We start from the raw sequence: 22077 nt of genomic DNA, 5'->3' as shown, positions 1-22077 counted from the left end.
TTTTAAATTTAACTAACATTATCACCAGAAGGTGAAGAAATAACAGTGTTGAAGAGATATCTGCTGAGGTTAGCATGCTAACAAGCTAGCCCCGGGCCTGAAAACCTCTTTCTCCCAGCGCTCCAAAGGTATGTGCTGGCAGCGTAAACAGAAACACTCCCCTGGTAGTCTGGCTAGCTGCACGGCTAACTGAGCTAACAAGCTAAAAATAGCTACACTCATGGATGTATAAGAAAATATGGTTAGCAGCGGTTAGCAATCATTCTTGTGATATGCTGCCCCTGTTTGTTGTTTGTATGATTTAAAAGTGGACAAGTCTTGTGTATTGCACCTTTAAAAAATAAGGCCTTTGTACATCAACATGTTTAAACACTTTTCTTCCTTTTCAACTGCAGCACACACACACTGACACAAATCCTCTGACACTTCTGAATGCTTTATTATATGTTTATGCCGGCAGGGGGCGACTGGTTTCCATATTAACCACAGAGCAGCAATCTGTCTTCTGATATTAGCACAGTGTCTGCAAGTGTTTGTAAGTGAGGACTCTTCCCTCACTGTCTTTGTTTATAGGTAGGCGAAGAGGACCTGGTCCACACATACACACACACGCACACACACTGTGCCATCGCTGAAAGACTCCATCTCTAGACTAAATGAGCTCTTTAAGACAGGAGGATTATTTCCAGATCCCTGGTTGTGTAAGAGCCACTGCTGTCAGCCCATAAAGCTGGTCCAGGGACCACACAGCCGGGGAGAGCAGACCACAGAAATAGAGCGGATAGAGAGAACACAGAATAGAACTTCCTGGTGCCATTCAGGATCTATACACTCAAAGAAAGCTACACAACAACAACAACAAAACAACCAAGCTTCTACGACAATAGCGCGGATGTTCGATGCCAGTCGAACCAGAGTTCCTTTTTACTGCGACCAAATGAACTATTTTGATGCAGACATCAAAGCTGCAGACCAGAAACGCAGCACGATCCGCGCTAATTGAAGAAGTGGTCCAGTGTGCAGGACCCATGTCAGCACAATAGCTCGTTTCCTCTGACAAAACTTGACTGAAACGTTTAGAATCAACCTCAACGCCACAAGAATACTCAATGAAACTATGCATTTTGCCATAGTTACAAGCTTTCTGAGTGTTTTAGAAAGCCGTTATGTCCGTGAATAACATAATGAAAGCCAGTGCATGGATAAGAAATCGCCCACGTAGAATCAAACACTCAGAAGGAAAGTCATCTCTTTCCATTTGAATGCTGTGAAACAGATGAACACGAGAGGATCTGGTCCTTCTCACAGCCCAGGCCTCTTCCTGACTTCTCCTGAAGGAAGAGGCCCCAGCAGAAGACTGAGAAACTGGACACCTCTGTTTGAGCAGAGAAGGCCTTCAGAAAACAGAACCGAGTCAGACCGATAGCCCTATTTCCACAGCAACGTCCAATCAGAGTGACGTCTGCGTCTGAGGCCATTAGACTGTTATGACTGGGGACGTGAGGCTCTGCTCTAGTGTGACATGGCCGTGATTTACGATGCCCCGTGCGCTACGGAGGTGGTATGAATTTCTGGTCCTGGTAGTACACTTATACTAAATCTTACACTTTGTAATAACACGAGGCCACTTCAAGTCAAAAGACTATAATCAAGAACAAATCTATTACGTTGTTAAGACTCCTGGACTGTCGGTTTGTCTTTGGGTTCAGTAAAAATATCCCCATGATGAGAAGAATATAAGTTACATGAAGGGTTTGCTATGGCAGGATGCTCAACTCTGCAGCCTATGAAATACAGTCCATCTATCCCAGAATGACTAATACAAATTATATCTTGGGATTTGTGTGGTTTTAAAGTGGTTTTGCTTATGACATTACACGGACAATCTGATGATTCATCTGTGTGATGATTCACTCAAACCGGGGAGGAGATGAGAAAATCAGAAGAATGTCCTGCAGCGCCCTCTAGTGTCTTAAGAGTTAAAGGCAGTCGTGCCTTCAGTGGGGATGAGGTGAAACAAATGGGCTGACATATTTGTCACATATCACTCAAAGTTCAACAAGGTCAGGATGGATAATTTAACAAAGCATCTGAGAATAAAACTCAAACTGGCAGTGCCTTCTGAAAGTATTCAAACTTAACTCAACATATGTTAACATATAAGATGTGAAAATTAGGGCTTTGATTCTCAAATAATCTGGATATTATTGTGTAGGTTTACAGATTAATCACTTGGATTAATCATTTAGTCTGATAATAATAATCATCATCTTAATTATAATAATAATAACGATAATTTTAAAAAATGCCAATTGGAATTTCCTAAAGCTGGAGGTAAAGTATTAAGACTGCTGCTTTTGTCCAACCAACAGCCCCAAACTCAAAAATATTATGTTTACTACCTAATAAGCATTGGAAAATGAAGTAATCAGACCTTTTATTTAAAGGCACTAATACCAGACTGAGTATCAAAGGTAGAAGTACTCATTATTCAGAAAAAGCGTCCTGGTCAGTAGTTTACTATTGTAACAGATGTTTTTGGTTTAATATTACTAGTTACCTTAGTGGCAACACGACTCTTCCCCCCATAGCGTTTCCAAGTGGTAATATTGTTTGCACCGCTGTTGCAAAGACAACTGGATCGTTTCGGTTTTCCTCAGGGTCACATGAGTTTATTCAATCATTTAGTCTTTAGAAATGAAGAAATCCTTTCCCCGGCTGACCGCGTGCCTTGGGGCAAAATTGTATAGTGATAGCGAGGTTTAGAGAGCCAATGCAATCAAACAATCAATTCACCTCATAATGATACGTTGAGGCAGAAAGCTTGCTATTGCCTGTTGTCTATTGCCAGTTGAATATGAATTTTCTCAACCCATAAAGGAACACTTCATCTTTCAGTTTATCAGAAACATTCACATTCAAAATCACAGAATTTTAAATGACACATGGTTTTCAGGAAGGTTATGAAACATTGTGATCTGAAAGTAACAAAAGCTATGTAGATAAATGTAGTGAAGTAAAAATATTTGCCTCTGAGATGTACTACATCAATACCATACAAGTATGAAGCTGCATCAAATGGAAAAACTCAAGTAAAGTACAAGCACCTTGGATTTGTACTTAAATGTGGCCAGAAAATGTACTTAGTTTCATTCCACCTCTGCTCATAAGACGAAGAAAAGCAGCAAATCCTCACAATTCAGAGGCTGAAGTGTTGTGTTTGGATAGGTACATGTGCAGGACAAAACAAGACATGTAGGGACAGTTCTGTGAGAGATCATCTTGGATTATCAGTGTGAGGAAAAAAACTCAGCAAAACTATATATTCTTATGGTTATGGAACAAAACTGCAGCTTTTAGTCAAAGATGGACAGGACTTTCCAAATAATCCCTCACATACATAAATTTCAGTAAAAAATGTGCCAGATGGACCTTGAGTCAATACTTTAAGTCTCTGAAATCATTTAACAACCAGTTTGTTATTCTAAACTGTGTTTCAAAGTTAAAATGACTCATAACGTAACAGACAGGTTTGGATAACTTCCCTTGTCTCACAGAGGATACCACCAGGAGTAGTATAACAGTCACTGATCAACAAAAGAAATCTTACTTTTTTCACAGTGAGTGCCAGCGTATCCGGGCGAGCATGTGCAGGCTCCGCTCACATGGTCACACAGGGCCCCGTTCTGACACTGGCACTGCTGTGCACATCCCTGCCCGTAACTGCCATTCACGCACTCTACGAGCGAACATATGAGGGAGGCAGATCAAGAGGGATTCAAATAACATCGTAAATCAATATCCTAAATATGTCAAATGCTTACAGAGTCAGTCTCGGTTCACAGGGAATACTGTTTTATGTTGTGTCATGTGTGTAATAATGTAGCTGTTGTGACTTTCCAGAACTGCAGGAGTTTTATATAAACAAACCAAAGTATTCGGTATATTCCAAGTCCAAGGAAAACATAAAACATGATAAAATGAAATATCCAGGAAATTACTTTCAGCATTGTAAATGAGCTGAGAAGATGTTATGAGTGACAATCACCCCTAGGTGGCAGTGTTTACTAAAATATAGTGTGTGAAAAGTAGTTTGCTTACTCTCTTCACAGTGGTCTCCAGTGAAGCCGGCCTCACATGCACACTGACCGGTGACTGGGTCACAGCCCGCAGAGATCTCTTTGCACTGGCATCTGCTGAGGCAGCCTCGGCCCCAGTAACCAGATTCACATGCTGTGAAGTTAAGCACAGGGTTTGGAAAACGTTCAGCGTGAGTGCTTTCGCCTCAATTATGTCATATTGTCATCTGCCACACTGACTTGTAATTTCTAAAATCCCATAAAAAACTGAAATGATGTACTTCATTATGATTTTCATAATTATAGTTCTTACATGTTGCACAGTCGTGGCCTCTTTTGCCAGGAGGGCAGACGCAGAGTCCGGTCTGTGGGTCACAGGTAGCATCAGGGTGGCAGGAACAGTGGAGTAAGCAGCCTGGTCCGTGGAAACCTGGAGGACACTCTGTACAAAACATGACATTCATGGGATCATTTTAAGTAATCCAGATTTTTGACTGACGCATGCTTAATCTGAACTAAAACATTTCCTTAATTTAAATGAAACTTTGTTTTAAACACTAAAATAATCTTAGTTTGATCAATTACTTAACTGTTGTTTAAATCGTGTCTTTAATTGAGACACGCCGACTCGAATTAATGATCAAAACAGTCTTTTAAGGGCAACAATCACATTTAAAATGTTTCTTGAAACTCACTATTTTGGCAGTTATTTCCCATGAAGCCTGCTTTGCAGTCACACACACCGGTCTGCTTGTTGCAGGAGCCTCCGTTCTCACAGTTAAGACAAGATGACTGGCACTTCAACCCCCAGAATCCATCAGGGCAGTCTGAGAAACATCGAGCATCTTTCAGATTAAGTGAGCAGTAAGCTACTTATGAATTGTTTGTTTAAGGGAGGCACCAAAGAACAAAACCATCCTGGTGCTTCAGTGGGCTACAGATAATTCTGCGGGCTCATAATGTCAGTGAGTTCAAGCTCAATCACATGTCATCACATTTTCTTTAGCCTACCATAAGATAATAAGGCTATAATGTCCTGAAACTAATACAGGTAAGACAATGGAACATAAAACCTACACTGCAAAAACTCCAAATCCTACCAAGCATATTTAAGTCAAAATATCTTGTAAGACTTAATGACACAACCGCCTAGAAAGAAGCGTTTCAGTGAGACTGTTGGGACTATTTTTTCCCCCTGTAACTTAGTGCAAGCAAGAAACACCTTGTATTCATTGTTTTTGTTACTTATTTTTGATGTGGTGTTATTTCCAGTGTATAAATAAATAAATATACCTTCCTGACATGAGTGTCCACTCTTCCCAGCAGGACAGATGCACTTTCCGGTTATGGGATCACAAGGAGCTCCTCCACAGTCACAGGTGAGGCGACAGTTCTCGCCGTAGCTCGATGATTGGCAGGCTAGCAACACACAATGGATTAAAAAAAAGGGATACAAGAGCAATCACAGTGTAACACACACAAACACAAGGCAGGGTTGTGCAACATTGCGAAATCGGATGAAGAAAGAAATACTAAATCATGTTCTGTTTATTTATCCAGCCTCTGCCAATAGCTTCTGCAGTAGTAACTGAAGTAAATTGCCCCTGTCACGACCTGGCCTGCAACTTAAGCGGAGTCCAACCCAGAAAATGTGGATTGCTTTTATATTTTATATTTGGCTTTGACAGAGCCGGCAAGCCAAGGCCTGGACTGTGCATTAGTGCTGACATACTGTAACTCTGCTCTGTTATCTTAGTCCACTCCTCGGAGACACAAAGTCATGTTTTTACCAGAGCCTCCTGAACAATATTCAGTATCACAACACAGAGGGCTGAACTTTCCATCAACCGGCAGAGTAAACAGCCGGAGGACGCCCTGCTGAGGAGTAGCACTCGTACTTCGGTTGCACGGTTTGTACTGACAAGAACACCTGCACTGACCAGGTGAATTCAAGACAGGGGCTTTTTAATTTCACCCACTAAATCCACTCATCCATCAAAGGCAGCAGAGAGTGAATAGAGAAGGGCAGGATAAAGAAAGATTTATAGGCGAATTGAAAAATGTTGCAACAAAGGTGGAGAGATTCAGACACTCATCCATAATCATTTGTGTTGACATATAGTTTATCGCAAAGGTCACACATTCGCTCAATCATGAAGTGTGCAAACAATAGTCACACATGTAGACACAAGTGCGTAAGGCAAGCCCATGCACTTCTCACATCCACACGTGCTCACAGTGAGTGAATCCACGACGACTCTTTATTATACAAGTTAAGGCCACAAGAGGGCGCTGTGGAGTCAAGTTTTGGAGTTGTAGTATGGACTGGGTGAGCTGCCTTTCTGTGGATAAACAAAGTTGAATCTGAATCAGTGTATTGAAGCAAGTTTTCATCTCACCCAGCTGACATTTATCTCCATGAAGGCCTGCAGGACATCGGTGGCTGCACTCTCCAGTCCTGGGGTCACATGACCCTCCACCTGGACAGTCACATGGCTGCTCACAGCCTGCGCCAAAGAAGCCCAGCTCACATTCTGCATAGGGACATATATGCATACAAAACAAAGGGAAAAGATTAACAATTAATCTCATTGGCAACAATATTATGAAACTACTTAACACAGACAGGTTATTGAGATCTTAAACAGTGACTGACTTGATCATGAGATCACAGTGAGCTGTACTATAAGAGCAATCACAGCAGCTTCTTAAAGAGATGGTTTTCACCAAAATCAGTGTTACCTGTGAATGCGATATCGGCCAAAGAGATGTCTTCGTTCTCTCTAAATAATGGAGCAAAATAGCTCTCAGCTTGTGGTGCTAAAAGCCTAAGAGACAGTGTCGCTTTTCAGAAATCGTGAGCAGATCCCTCAAGATACCTGTCACTGACCTGTGTGCAGTTTCACGTAGGAACTAATTTCTCTCTACCAAACTACGCCTGCCAGCCTTATCAGCGATGGAAACGTTTATCAACTCATGGATGAAGGGCTAGCTAACTGAGCTATTGAAGCTAGCTCATGGTGCAGCCTGTCATAGGGAGATTCAAAAGGTTCCTTTATATTACAGGGAAGGCAGACATCTCTATGGTCCATATCTCCCAAACTCTGCAACTTACACCAAAGCAATCTACATGGATAAATTGCACTACAGGTAAGAGGAACAATATGTATTTTTGATTTTGGGGTGACCTTTCCCTTTAAAATGCTTTTTTCATTTCAGACCATTATATCAAATCTGCATATCAAAGCGTATTTCACCAAAACCACTGAGATTACTGTAACTCTGGTCCTATTCCTGCAGCAGGAAATGAACTCATCAGTCATATTTACACTCAATCACCTTGTGACTGAGACTTAGTCCGTCGCATGAAAATGTCTGCGTGCATGGATAAACATAACTAAACCCAAATCATAACCATTTCCTTCCTTGCATGTGCTGAGGCTGCCGTTGGATAAATGAGTTGGTGATCTGTGAAGTGTGTATACCTTTCTCACACTGTGGGCCGTGGTATGCGGCCTTACAGAAACAGCGGCCTGTTTTGGGGTCACAGCCAGTGGAATGTTCTTGAACACAGTCACATTCCTTGGAACAGCCTGCGCCGTGCGTCCACCTGGGACAGGCTGAGGGGCCGGACAGGATCCATTTTAAAACAGACAAAAAGAAGGAGTTAGGTTTGATGCACAGCCGTGAATGGTTTCAACATGTTCTCACGCTTGTATGACGCAGTACAGAAAAATATACACATATGAGTTTTACTTATATTCAGATGAATAGATTGCTGCAACTTCAGATAAGGTGTTTTTAACAGGTTAAGCAAAGAAAACAAATTCTCTGGAATTTTTGTTTGTTTCGGTTAAAGTGCTCATGGTTAATTAAGAAAAACACTGACATGAAACCTTCTCATCTATCAGATTACATTTAAGTATGAGCTAACGGACACACCCAGCCACCATGTTATCACAACATCAGACTTCTGCGAGTTTGAGTCATGTGACCATGCCTCCTGTTTCACTTGATTTATTGAACTTCACACTAAATTCAGCCATTCATCCTTACAGCTTTGCAACTATGAATCTAACTTGAGACTGGGATGACTGTTTAAGCAAGCATAGTTTGTTGTGTTGTTGCTAACTTTCTGCAAACTCTATCAGCAGCACTGAACAAATGGATGTAGAATGTATGCAAGACTTTAAGACTGAAGCACCGCCACATCCCCGCTTATTATTTAGAACAATAAATCTGCACGGATTTTGCCAAGATTGTCCCAGCTCAGCAACAAAAACTCCACTCCACCCTGTCCCTCTCGACACTGGCTTTATGTTAGGTGCAGCTGCAGGCTCTGGTTACACCCTCTCCACCCTCTACATGGCCCGCTGCAGGATGGAGCAGACAGCTGTGAGAATCTGATAATATTCCTTGTGCACATTCCTCCATCATTCAGTTTGGTCTTAGAAGAGCGAGCAGCTTCCACACTGAGAAAATTAAGAGCAGAAATCCATCGCCATGTCCATCCGGAGGCTCAGGAGCAACCCTAAAACACTCGGGGATGTCAACCTGGTGACAGAGGAGCTGAAGAATCTTTATTATAAGAGGCTGCTGCCGATAGAGAAGTACTATTCTTTCCATCACTTTCACTCTCCAAGCTATGAGGATGCAGACTTTGACAACAAGCCGATGGTGTTAGTGATGGGTCAGTACTCAACAGGAAAGACAACTTTTATCAGGTAAGAATCAGGACTTCCACACTGCAGATTTGCAAATGTATTCTGCTGACCGATGATTAAGGGGTAATCATTTTGGTAACGGTGGTTTGGACTTGCTTCAGGTATCTCATAGAACAAGATTTTCCTGGTAGCAGAGTCGGACCTGAGCCAACCACTGACTGCTTCACTGCCGTCATGTACGGAGAGCCGGAAGGAATCATCCCTGGCAATGCTCTCACAGTTGATCCGAAGAAGCCCTTTCGCAACCTTGACCCTTTTGGAAATGCTTTTCTGAACAGGTGATGGTAATCAACAGACACAAAGAGTGTAAAGACGACAGTGGGAGATGGAGGGAACGTCTTTTTCCTCTACTTTTTTGTCAATGTTCTGCCTTCACTCGAAAAGAAGTACTGAAACAAACATTGCGGTGTGAAGCCATTCAGATATTTATTAATTTAAATTAAGGATAGTTAGAAATAGTAAAATACGGAAGCCAATTTCCAACAACGTGAGGGGGAAAAAAGATCCTGTAAGTAATTTTGATGGGAAACTTTCTTAAAATGACAACTTTGTATATCAAGAAAATGATTTCTCAAAACAGTGGGCCAATATCTCAAAGTAATGACAAAGTATCTCTGAGCAATGACTTATTATCTCAAAGTATGTAATGATGAGACACTTCAAAATATTGATGGCATCCATTTGGATCTGCTTAGCTTAGTCTCACCCACTTGTTTCTGCTGCTTTGGAGCTTATGTGGAAACAACATGTAGGCCAATGCAAATTTCAAGAACATTTCTCATTATTTTGAGAGAGTTTCTCGTAATTGTGCGGTTATGCTTTACAGTATGTTGATGTGTTTTTTGCTTTGCAGGTTTCAGTGCGTTCAGGTGCCAAATAAAGTCCTTGAGAGTATCAGCATCATCGACACGCCAGGCATCTTAACCGCTGCTAAGAGAAAACTGAGTCGAGGTGAGACAGAATACCTTTCTGATTTCCATTTCCGTATCAGGAGGAATTAATGGGTCTTTACTTTTTAGTTTTTTTAATTTTGAGTTTCAGTTAAGTTGAAAGGCATTGTTGCTGTCTGGATGATTTAAATTCCTGATAAGAGAAAACTCCTGGTAGATGCAATGAATACTTCAGCCCAACATAATTCAAACACTTGAATTCAGGAGCACAGCAGATGAAAGTAATATCACAGTGAGATGGGAGGAGAGTAACTGAGCAGTCTTCGCTTTGTTTTATGGATGCATTCATCTATGGGTGTAACCAGTGAAGGCCACTGGGATATGTTAAATTCTCCTCAAAGTCCTGAGGCAGTGAGGCTTGCCCCATTACATACTGTGTTAATGAAAACCCTGTGTTTTCGTTCCTTTTCCCCAGGCTATGACTTCCCAGCAGTGCTGCGCTGGTTTGCAGAGCGTGTGGATCGAATCATCCTGCTGTTTGATGCACATAAACTTGAGTTCTCTGATGAGCTCACTCGGGCCTTTGGGGCTCTGTGTGGCTATGAGGACAAGTTGCGTATAGTTCTGAACAAAGCTGACAGGGTGGACTCGCAGCAGCTCATGAGAGTGTACGGCGCCCTCATGTGGTCGCTGGGGAAAGTGTTTCGAACCCCCGAGATCTTGAGGGTTTACATCGGATCTTTCTGGTCAGAGCCCAGGCAGATGTGTGACCACTACCAGCTGATCGAGCTGGAGGAGGAGGATCTTTTGGCCGACATCAGGAACCTGCCTCGCAATGCTGCAGTACGCAAGCTGAATGACCTGGTGAAGAGGGCACGCTTAGTGCGGGTAAGAGAATCTAATATATATTTAGGTAAATATCTGAGATGCAGTTATGGTGATTTTAGGTTTCATTTGAGCTTTTTTTTTCCCCCTCCTAGGCTCATGCCCACATTATCAGCTATCTGAAGCAGGAGATGCCAACAATTTTTTGCAAAGAAAGCAAGAAGCACAATCTGATTTACCAGCTTCCCGTGATTTATACCAAGATCCAGCAGCAGCATCGAGTCCCAGCCGGCGACTTCCCCGACTGCACCAAGATGCAGGTCAAACATTACTGATAATTGCTGTCTAATTTTTTGTGATTTACCTCAATGTGTTCTGTGAGTTTTACATGTGATTGCATATATTTTTCAGGAGAAGCTTTTGGGTCAAGACTTCTCAAAGTTCAAGACACTGAAACCAAGTCTAATGGCTTCCTTGGATAAACTCCTGACCAGTGACATAGCGAATCTGGTGCCTCTACTTCAACAACAAGAACTGAGGAAGAAATCCCTCCATGGAGTGTTGGACGGTGACTTTTTGGGAACATTCAGGCCTGAGCATTTCAAGAGAGACCCTTTCAAAGAACTCCGCATTGACGACCAGAGCAGTGAGGCAGATTTCGACGAGTGGGCGGTGGAAAAATTCAAGCCGAAATACGACGAGATTTTCTACAACCTCAGTCCGAAAGAGGGCAAACTGAGCGGCACAAAAGTCAGAGAGTGGATGATGACCACCCTCCTGCCCAACTCTGTGCTTGCTCATGTCTGGAGGCTGTCTGATGTAGATGGGGATGGCATGCTGGACAATGAGGAGTTCGCTTTGGCGGTCCACCTTATTGAGGGGAAACTGGAGGGTCACTGGCTTCCCAGAGAGCTGCCGTCTCACCTGGTGCCACCGTCGAAACGGCTGAGTACAGCCAGCGACGAAGAGTAAAAATTACATTGAAAAAAAGCTGAAGTTCTGTGTACATTATGTAGATAATTTCCACAATCTAGCCTAATCTGGTAGTAGCATCTTGCTGTTTAAACAAAACTAACAACGTGTAAAGTGCCTGCTTATTTGTATGTTAATCATAATATCAAAACCTAAAGACTACTGGTGATGTTTTTCATCACTGCACATTTTTCATATCATATTTTCATTTCTCATTTCACCTCTGCATTCTGTCAAATTCCCATGGGAATAGGAAAAATACAGCAGTGATTATCTTAAATTAGGTGGAATTCTCCTTTAGGATCTGTATTTGTTTTACGTTCATGTGTCACATTACCGTCATGTATTTCACCGTCATTATTATCACTAGGGTTGTTGCGGTATACTGTTTTGACCGCATACCATGTTATGAAAATTGACGATTTTCACTGCATGTACATTTGCTTATCTACAGTATTGAATTCTGTCATATTAGTGTTACTGAAAATCACTCCATCTTCTTTCAAAATGGTCATAATGTGAGATTTAGTAAAAGAAAACAAAAAAAACCCCACTGTTTTCATTCCTGGTCATTGTTACACATGCTGTTGTAACCCTAACTTTCACCATTATGCACATTTAGATAATAAGGTCAGGTCGGTACTCACGCAGGTGGCAGAAGCGGCCGTATAGTCCAGGAGAGCACAGGCAGCCTCCATACAGACGATGGCAATGTCCATTGTTGGGGCAGTTGCACTTTCTTCTGCATTGCCTCCCGAAATAACCCCTCGGACAACCTGCAGACATGAATAACTCAACTTCAGGATAGGATGTCTACTTCTGTAAAGTGAGCTCCACTGTGATAAAAGCAAAGGTTTATATGTCCAGTGTGTAGTGTTCATGTTTTAGAGTTGTATATCTACAGAGGGAGTGGGTCGTCTTCTACAGAGTCTGCCATGTTGCGCCGCCATGTTTCTACAGTAGCCCAGAAAGGACAAACTAAACACTGACTCTAAAGAGGGCCTTTTACGTTTTTAGCGACCACCGTAGGGGAGGATTAGACGAGGGGTACTCAGTTGGTTGCAATTTGACAGATGTCACTACAAGCTACACACTGGGCCTTTAAACAAGGACTTGGTTGAAAAAAAAGTTAGGATACAGTGTTCATCTCAAAGAGTAAGACAACGTCTGTGTCAGTGTCAGGACACTGTCAGCGCACACTGACTGTAAAGCAGTCTTGCAGGATCTCAGACATTTCCCGATGTTTCTGCTCCTGTCTTGTGAAATATAGTGGTTTTATCCTTTCAGACTTTCGAAATTTATTGAAATGTATCCATTTTGGATGATGAATTCAATCTTCTGTTGAACTGCTTACAATTTACAGACATACAAAGTATGACATCATCCTCAGGAGATATTTCTTCGTATTAAGAGGTATCAAGCTACAAATGTTTGGAACCACTGACTTAGAGCCAGGTTGTTCTATACACACCTGTGTGTGTGTGTGTGTGTGTGTGTGTGTGTGTGTGTGTGTGTGTGTGTGTGTGTGTGTGTGTGTGTGTGTGTGTGTGTGTCTATAAAGGCATGTGTGTATACTAACCATCCTCGCAGAGCAGACCCTGTACCCCAGGGGGGCACAAACACTTCCCAGTCACAGGGTCACACGAGCCTCCATTCTGACAACGGCACAGGCTGTTACAGGCCTGCCCGTATGTCCCCTGTGGACAGGCTGGACAGGGAGAGAGGGGAGAGGGGGAAAAAAAGGGGTGAACATGGGGAAAGAGCATTGACACCTTCATGGTTGCAGCACGACTTAATGAATCAAACTGTGAGGAATTCCTCTGACTCTGAAACACAGACTCATATGAGAGAAGAGAAAGTGAATGCAGCCAAAGAACGGGTTATGCTTCAGTGTTAAGAAGTCAGTCAACACTTCCACCTTCCGTCCTGTCTTTCCCCATGGTGTGTGGCCTCCTGACACTATAATCTCTCTGGCCTTGTTAGCAATTACAACATGAACCAGCTGGCTGTTTAAGACGTGCTTGGCTGTTACAATCCATCATGTGAAAGTCCGCTTGAATTCCATGTCACACTTCTTCACAGCAGTTTTATGTCTGTCCATGGGAAGATAAACCAGTTTGAAATAACGGCATGACAGTACCTTGTAATACCGAAATGTTATCAAAGTCACACAAACCTTTTTTCACACAAAGATTGAGTGCTATCACTTTCGCCACACGTGATGTGTACATTCTGAAACGCAAACCAAGTAAGCAACAGTACAGTGGGTGGGGTTATGAGGCATTGTTTCTGCTTAATAATGATGGAACTGGCGGTGTTTCTTAAGGCATGTTTAAGCATGTTGAGGCAACATGGAAAACATACAGAGCTGTTTAAATAGCACAAAATACAAGTTGGCAAATGATTTTAGAGCATTTGTTTTTTGTTTGGCCAGAATTAAAGATATACTTTGTAGGAATTATGCATTAAAATGTCTTGAAACGACTAGAGCTTTGTTATATACTTGGTTGAGTTGTGTCCTTCATTATCGCAAATGGTTCCATCAATGTTGAAACCCAGAGAAATCACAAGTTAACTCAAGGTAATGGTGCGTTTAATTTGATTTGAAGATAAATCCACTTCTTAATCCAAAAAGTTTAAAAGTCATCTCTGAGCTGTCGGTGAGCAAAAACCGACATGACTCCAAGTGTTTATCCTCCAGAAGGTCTGGCTCTGCACCTGACTCTCTCACCTGCACTGAGCAGCTGCAGTGGCTATGCCTTCCCAGGCTGGTCTGTTGGGCTTTAAAATTGGTAACGTTAACATTACTGTCATGATTGCAATTAATAAATTATTTTGAAAAATGTAATTTGTACTTTCTAATTTGTACTTTTTATTGATTTAATAACCTTCTTTTTTACTTTTACGTGAGTAGGATTCTCAAATAGTGCTTTTCACTCTTACTTGAGTTTACTTGCTTGTCTTCTATCTGAAAACACTCCCCATGTCCAGATCCATCACCTCCGGGGCTTGCATCTGAATACTGCCACCTCAGGAGCGTGTTTCTAAAGGTGACAGATTGCTTCGAACGGACTTGTCCCACGTGGCTGTCCTCTTATGATTACCAGCCTGACTCAGGTTCAGACCAAAGACAGCCATTAATCATGGAGCTGGATGGGAACAATGGGGCTTTGCTTTCTAACCCAGTAGTGGACATCCTTGGCCTCAGGCTGCGCTCTTGCTGTGGGCCCTGGCCTCGCTCCAGTAGCAGACAGATTGATTCCCCCTGTGCTCTGTGTTCTGGAGCCCATAAACAAGCCAGCCTCCCACGCAGAGGAGCCGACAGGTTTTGATACATGGCCCTGGATCGATGCACACTGGGAGCTATCTCATCTCTCTTGAAAACTAGACCACATTTCTATGGGTAGTTCAAATGGACTGAGAAGAGGATGCGTCCTGTGGGAGAAACCTGGTTGTGTGTGTGTGTGTGTGTGTGTGTGTGTGTGCATGCTGCACTGTTAACATTATACACCTGTCATGTATATGATATGGCCATTAATTATCCATTTTGGTCTCCTGTCCCTGTACATTTCTTGGCCAGAGAGTAATTTATTTTTCCTCAAAATGAAATATTCAGGTCCCCAAACTTTTGAAGGAAAAGTTGGACTGTTTGAGAAATACACATTCTTACTAATGTGGGGTCACCAGCATGCAGAAAGTTGTGATATATTTACAGTGAAGAGAGTAGACTCCAGTCTACCAGTGCACCCCTGACTCAATCATTTTACATTTCACACCTTTCTTATAGCATCTAATAAGTATGTTTAACCAAATGTATCAGAAAAATGAACACTTGAACATACATTAGTGTGATAAGAACTACCTAAAATGATAGAAACCATCTTTGGGAAAAAAATAGTTGATGTGAGTTTTCAGTTTGGCCCATATCCCGTTGGACAATGTGGAGGAGGCAGGTTTATGAGCTTTACCACATCCAGCCACCAGGGGGTGACTGAGATGTTTTGGCTTCACTTTTGAAGGGCTGTCATGTCGTCCATCCTTATGTCAAACTGGCCAACAGGCTGCTGAAGGTGGCTTCATATTTAACAGACTGATGAGAGAGGGTTATCGATCTTCTCATCTAACTTTCAGCAATAAAGTGAATAAGCGTATTTGCCAAAATCTCAAACTATTTCTTGAAATTATCACAGGACATTCTGGATTAAAAGTCTGTGGATTCTTTAAGGAAAACCCAACATTCAAGCATCTGTATAATAGTGGTGAAGGTGAGGTTTAACCCACTGTAGGACTTTTCAACAATTTGTGTAGCAAAGAAAAGATGTGACACACAATGCACACATCTAAGTGTAGAATGTCATGTTAACTATACTCACTCATGTTGCAGATGATCCCAGTCCATCCGGGTGAACACTCACAACGGTCTCGGCTCTCACTACACACTCCGTTCACACAGTCTTCACAGCTCACACTGCAGTCGTCCCCAAACGAGCCATCAAGACACACTGAAAAATAAACAGTCAACTGAAAATTAGGTTTTCTTTTCATACTTTAAGGAAAATAACATTTAGTTATTTCTCACCAGGCATACAGCTTAGTGTCATCACTCACACTTTTTACTGTACCTATGTTGGTGTCCAGTCTGAGTTCTCCTCGACGCTCCCTCTGGATCTCTAATTCTTTTTCACCATCGCTACTTTCGTCATCATAATCATCAGTGGCATAACGGGAGTGCAAGGCTGCTGTGTACTGCAGGAGCTGAGGAGCCTTGCGGAACAGCAGGTCTGGCAACCTGTGGACTTCCAGCTGCTCGTCCTCTTCCTCCTCGTCCTCCTCTTCTTCCTCCTCTCTGCCATACAAAGCTAAACACACGCAGTAATAAGTTAGGGTAAAATTATTTTAGATGAACGGCACACTATGTGTTAAATTATCCGTGAACAGCAGCTGATGCCACAACAACTATTCCATCAATCCAATTCCCAGAATAAATGTTTCACACAACACGTTTCTTTATTCTCAGTTTTTCATTTGAATTTTTATGTTCCGACCACTGTACTAATGATCTGGTTAGGTTTAGGTGAAAAAATCATTTGATTAGGATTCAGAAAGATCATGTTTTGGCTCAAAATACGTGGTTCTGTCGCGTCAAACATGGCTGGAAAAATATCCAGTGGCTTCATACAAATCTTGAAACACTGGATCACATACGTCTACTCTAGATGTGATTCTACACGTGTAGAACTGGCGATATGATACTATGAAACATACCAGTGTAACGTATCCCTTGTTTGCAGAAACAAACAATGCCAACAGTTTATTCCGGGTTGATTTGATCAAAAGAATGACTATAATACAAATGTCGACTCACATATGCAGGAGTGCTGGTCCTGATCCAAACGGAAGCCCAATCGACAAAAACACTCATAGGTTCCCAGGGTGTTGACGCAGTAGTGTTCACAGCCCGAGGTCTCTGCGAGGCACTCATCATTGTCTGACAGAAGAATCCACAAACAACACACAGCTAAGACAAGGAAAAGGTAATAATAGCCTAAGTCTGATGGCAGATTAAGCTCAGGTGTGCCTTTTAGTTGTTTTCTAATCACATACAGACGCTAATTTTGTTCCACCTCAAAATACTCATTTGATTTAAAGGTGCTATATGTTTGTTTGTCACACCAAAGTTAAGCTAACGATCATTTTGCTTCTATTTCTGTGACTTCTTTGTTTGCAGACGAACATGGTTTCTTGCCTACTTCTTCATCCTCTGTTGGACTAAGGGCAGACTAGCTGCTACAGTAACTCACCACTGTTTCTTTAAAGGTACAAAGTGGTATTACGAGACAGGACAGACAGAGGCTAGCTGGTTAGCATGCTAACTTCAGGAGAAATCTCTGCAACACAACAAATAGTCGTCTTTGACATGATGTCAACACGTATTTCCAGTTGATTATTTAAGGTACTTTTAAATTGTCTCAAACTTAAAATTCTTACATATAGCTCCTTTAACTTCTTCTATCCAGGTGCTCTAGATTGTGGAAAGTTTGCTCCTTAATGAGCAAAATGTTTTGCTTCTTGTTTTCTTCTCTGAAATTGTCTTCATTTCAGCTGAACAATCAGTTAGTAAATGACTTCTGGGATTTTGCGTCCTGTGCCACAACAGGAAAGCACTAAAAAGCACCAGACTGGGCAAACTGCTAACAAATCCAGCAGTCTTACCATCGCAGCCGCAGCCGTCTGGGTGCAGTCTGTAGCCAGCCCTGCAACTGCACTCGTAGCCGCCCGGGTTGTTCCTGCAGAAGTGACTGCAGCAGGACTCCCCACTGGCACACTCATCGCTGTCTGAGGCAGGCACACGGTGGTATAAAGAAGACAGATGGATGAAAATGAAAGAAACAAAGACAGAGGACTAAACAATGACAGCATTACAGAGAGAGGTTCTTACCTACACAGGTCTTCCTGTCCCGGTCCAGCTGGTAGCCGTGGTTACAGGAGCAGAGCGGCCCGTTGGTGGTGTGCTCGCAGTGATGAGAGCAACCACCGTTGTTCTTCTCACAGCTGTTGACGATCTCCATCTCAATGCCTGGAGGAGAGAGGACCGAAACCACAACTAAAGTCCATAACCAGAGCTGAATCATAAGTCATGGGGCATTTATGAGGGCTATTTTGGTTTGTCCCAGTCTTGTAATTGCAGGCTACAGATGAGGAGAGGAAGAACTGCATTCTCAAGCACAGTTACAGTAGTTTCTTTGCCTTATTTACAGGATGAATACGTTTTAGGATAAAAATGCTGAAGTTATAGAGAGAATTTGCACAAAGCAATAAATTCAATGGTAGCTGAAATTTGTAAAAGGCTGATTTGAATTTCTATAGTAATTTACTTACGGTAGCACTGTTTGCCATCAGCACCAAGTTCAAAGCCCGGGTGACACACACAGCTGAAGGAGCCCAGCATGTTGACGCAGCCATGGGAGCACTTGGCCCGGCCCGAACTGCATTCATCAATGTCTATAGGAGAAAGATTATAAACCACACAGATGGGCACAAAAATGGTAACGGTTTGTGTCTGTACATAGACACAAAAAAGACACACAGAAAAATAAAAATCCGGTGAGCATGAGGAAGTTGTGACGGCAAATTATTCATATCAAAGATTTATCTGTTTTACAAAGTTGCACAACACTCTTATACACACATATCTCGAGGTCATATTGAGACATTTCAGAGTTGATATATCTCTTCTTGTCCTCTATGACTGGAAATAAGTAACCTAACACTCTTGGCCAAATGCAGCTTCCTCTCAGGACCAGAGGGGCCTGCGTTATTTAGGTTCATACTGCAACAGAAACACGGTTTTTGAAACAAACACAAATGGACGTTGACACAAATAGTTCATACACCACCTCAGAGTCCTTGTCTGAGTTCTGGCCACACACACCACAGACACGTGTACACTTATGTCACTTTTGGGGACTTTACAAGGTCTCATATTCATTACCTGGAGACTTACACTATTCCCAACTAGGCTTGAGGCGATATTAGATATTATGGCATATTGCAATATTTTTTTTTATAAGGGAACCAGTGACTGACCAGCTGCACCTAATATTGTATGCTATTCTGTTATATTTGCAAGTCATTCTTCATTTTCATTCTAATGTGTTGTCTGTGTTGCTGCAAAGGGAGAAGAAGTTAACAGTTTATCAATCTCTCAGGCTTGAACTTATTCATACAATTTATACTGCTGATCAACATAAAATACAATTTATGTTGCAATGATAATATCGTCTATCTCGATATTCGGCGGGACAATATCGTGATTTTAGATATCGCCTAACCTTAACCCTGACATATGATTCACAAAGCAGACACAAACACAAAACACATAAACACGCACAGTTACAAATGTTAAGGGTCTCAGGGTCTTGGGGGTCAGGTAGCAGTGCCTGTAAGAGGCTGAGGATAAACCTATAGTAATGCCTTTGTTCGAAGCTGTGTCTCTGGCACTAGAGGTTAATGAACCAAACACACACACACACTCTCACACTGTTAAGAGAGTATTATGGGAAAAAACTGCATTCTTAAAAAATCTGGATGTGAAGATTTCCAAACAATGTAGCAAACACTTCCTCCAGCAGGAAGGCTTTGTCAGGTCTCAGATTACTCCTTACTGGCTTCTTCACTCCACAGGTGGAGCAGGAGAAATGTTAGTGAGCTGGACTGAGAGAAAAGTTTCCAACATCAGCCTCTCAAATCAATACCGGTCTGTTGCTTCCAAAAGACGGTCTACTGTGGCTGTAACTTATGGAAAAATCATAAATGTCATCCTCTTAAACTATTGGATATATCCCCTCTCTAATTTCTTATGTGGATACAAGGTATGTGCATGTGTGTGTGTTTGTGCGATTCCTCACCTTCGCAGTTCCTGCCATCTCCAGCCAGTGTAAAACCAGGTCGGCAGCTGCAGTGAACCCGGCCGCCTTCTGAAAGACACAGCTGGGCGCAGCCTCCATTCCTCTCCTCACAGGGGTCCCTCACTGACGCACACAAACACACACAGGAAGAGAGACACACGCGAAAATGAAGCCAGGTCAGCCCAGCAGGTGATTCTCTGACCTTGCTAGTTCGTTCACGAGCACAAATTTAATTCTAAAGCACGTCTGGTTATGATATCTGAAAGACGCCTGGTAAAACTAACAGAAAATATTTTAAAATCCAGGAGAAATGTGAATTCCTGCTCTCTACTGTACGGTGACTGTTTCCGAAGCACCAAAGCTGGCAAGAAAAAACCTTATTTTAGCTGTAATTTGGTGAAATTCTTAACAGAAGCACCTAACTCATATCAGAAACTCTAATGAACTTTCTTTGTCCAGATATATATTACCATGTTCCTATTCCTAAAAAAATCTGTAAAATCGAATATCCCAGTCCAGCCCAAAGTAAATGTAAAGCTGTTATTGAACCATTTAGAGTAAAAGCATGGTTTGGAGCTTTTGAAAGCTCTGTTAGTGCTTCTGGCATTAATCTACACACTGAATTATTTATTTATTATAAGCCTGCAAATGACCTGGAGCTGCCCCTATTAGCTGAAAACACAATGGGTCCATATCATATAGTCTTACATGGTCCAACTTCAAATTAGATAACAATATCACTGAGAATGGACACTTTTGGAGGAAAATATCTGGGCGCCTGGGGAAAAAATGCAATTTTGTGACCTCAAAATGCCCCTGCCTGTGAGTAAGAGGGGCAAAAACGCATTCTAGTTTTTAATTTTCCTTATTTACACTAAGTTTTTTGCATATAAAATAGTTAAAAACAAGTACTTAGTTGAAAAGGGGCCTATTCAAAGAGCAAAACACATAAAACTACATACATTGCAGAGTTTCCACGTTTATGGCTTTAAAAACTGTAATAAACTATATATTACTGGATTAGAAATCTTATTGGCTACATGATGAGGAGGCTGGTGTCTAATTGGCTAACACGATCACTCATTGGCTGTTTTCGGCTCTAGGACGGGCATAGAAGCTCATATCTGCTCAGATGAGCTGTCACTCAAACCTCTGCCATCTCAGGATCTCCAGTGTAGAGAGATAAGGATGAAGAACAGACGGCCCGCTGACTTTTATCAGGTTACATATTGTTGCATTGTGAAAACAACAAATTACTTACATTCACAGTGTCTCCCATCTCTCCTCAGCTGGTAGTTCTTTCGACATTCACATTTGTAGTGATTGTTCCCCATGTCCACACACTTATGCTCACATCCACCATTCAATATGGAGCAAGAGTTCACCGCTAAAAAGGAAACGAGACACATGATAACACATTGTAAATAAGCGCAGAAACCCATCAGCTCTGGTGTTCACTTACAGAATTAATAGATGTCAAACTTTGACCAGAATGACAGATATAATTGAATTTGTTGGCAATCTTAAATGGCCTTCACACCTCAAACTCTGCAGCCGCGCAATTATGGAAAACACTTGGGTAAAGGCTGGAAACTGGAAAATTATATTCAAGCCGGGTCCAACGGGTGCCCCTGGTTACTTTCTAATGATCTTTCCATCCCATTACTCCTGTGATTTAATGATGTGCCAAATATGAATATCAGCCCTGTGCCTTCTGGGTGCTCTAAACACAGACATGATGACACAGACGGGCTGTAAAACCGAGAGAACGGCTGGCTTTGAACATTGATGACTTCAACAGACACAATTAGCTATCCCTCTGCCTCCATCACTATCCTCTACCACTATGCTGCGGTCAAAGAATGGGAATATCAAGAATGAAAAATAAGAGCAAAAGCAACAGAGGAGTACTCACTTTCAGCAAGTAACAAATTCTCTCATTACCCACAGGTTTTATGGCGCTAAAAAGGGAAGAAGTAATTTACCATCTTATATTTCCCCTTTCACATGTCAGAATTTCCCACTACGATTAATCATGGAAGCTCAGCACTCCTGTTCTTTAAAGTGTTACTGCACTGATTTCGTAACAGAGTTGAGGATATTCTTCCAGGCGTTGTCACACACTTGGCTGACACCGTCAGTGTTGGTAATTTTCGTTCGAATACGTTAATAAAGTCCA

The 22077-nt window shown here is 42.0% G+C and overlaps 2 protein-coding genes across 2 annotated transcripts in view; one reads left to right on the top strand and one right to left on the bottom strand.

Annotated features, from left to right (window-relative positions):
- The window catches only part of egfem1 (EGF-like and EMI domain containing 1), a 63596-nt gene that overhangs the window by 13164 nt on the left and 28355 nt on the right, over positions 1-22077 (bottom strand). Inside the window, exons 7-23 of the mRNA XM_073488298.1 lie at positions 21160-21285; positions 19899-20021; positions 18370-18492; positions 17930-18067; positions 17704-17826; positions 16856-16978; positions 16113-16349; positions 15864-15992; positions 13070-13198; positions 12138-12266; positions 7565-7699; positions 6479-6613; positions 5373-5498; positions 4775-4906; positions 4393-4521; positions 4102-4233; positions 3611-3739 (exon numbers count right to left, since the gene is read on the bottom strand). Coding sequence (XP_073344399.1) covers positions 3611-3739; positions 4102-4233; positions 4393-4521; positions 4775-4906; positions 5373-5498; positions 6479-6613; positions 7565-7699; positions 12138-12266; positions 13070-13198; positions 15864-15992; positions 16113-16349; positions 16856-16978; positions 17704-17826; positions 17930-18067; positions 18370-18492; positions 19899-20021; positions 21160-21285 — 2298 coding nt within the window. The remainder of the gene's footprint in view (positions 1-3610; positions 3740-4101; positions 4234-4392; positions 4522-4774; positions 4907-5372; positions 5499-6478; positions 6614-7564; positions 7700-12137; positions 12267-13069; positions 13199-15863; positions 15993-16112; positions 16350-16855; positions 16979-17703; positions 17827-17929; positions 18068-18369; positions 18493-19898; positions 20022-21159; positions 21286-22077) is intronic.
- LOC141014491 (EH domain-containing protein 2-like) lies at positions 8583-11566 on the top strand. The gene is made up of 6 exons (XM_073488311.1): positions 8583-8803; positions 8905-9081; positions 9657-9754; positions 10169-10581; positions 10674-10838; positions 10930-11566. Exons 1-6 carry the CDS (start codon positions 8583-8585, stop codon positions 11488-11490), a joined length of 1635 nt encoding a protein of 544 aa, XP_073344412.1. The 3' UTR covers positions 11491-11566.

This window comes from Pagrus major, chromosome 2, assembly GCF_040436345.1.
Source record: "Pagrus major chromosome 2, Pma_NU_1.0".
NCBI lineage: Eukaryota > Metazoa > Chordata > Actinopteri > Spariformes > Sparidae > Pagrus > Pagrus major.
This window is presented reverse-complemented; position numbering and strand designations above follow the sequence as displayed.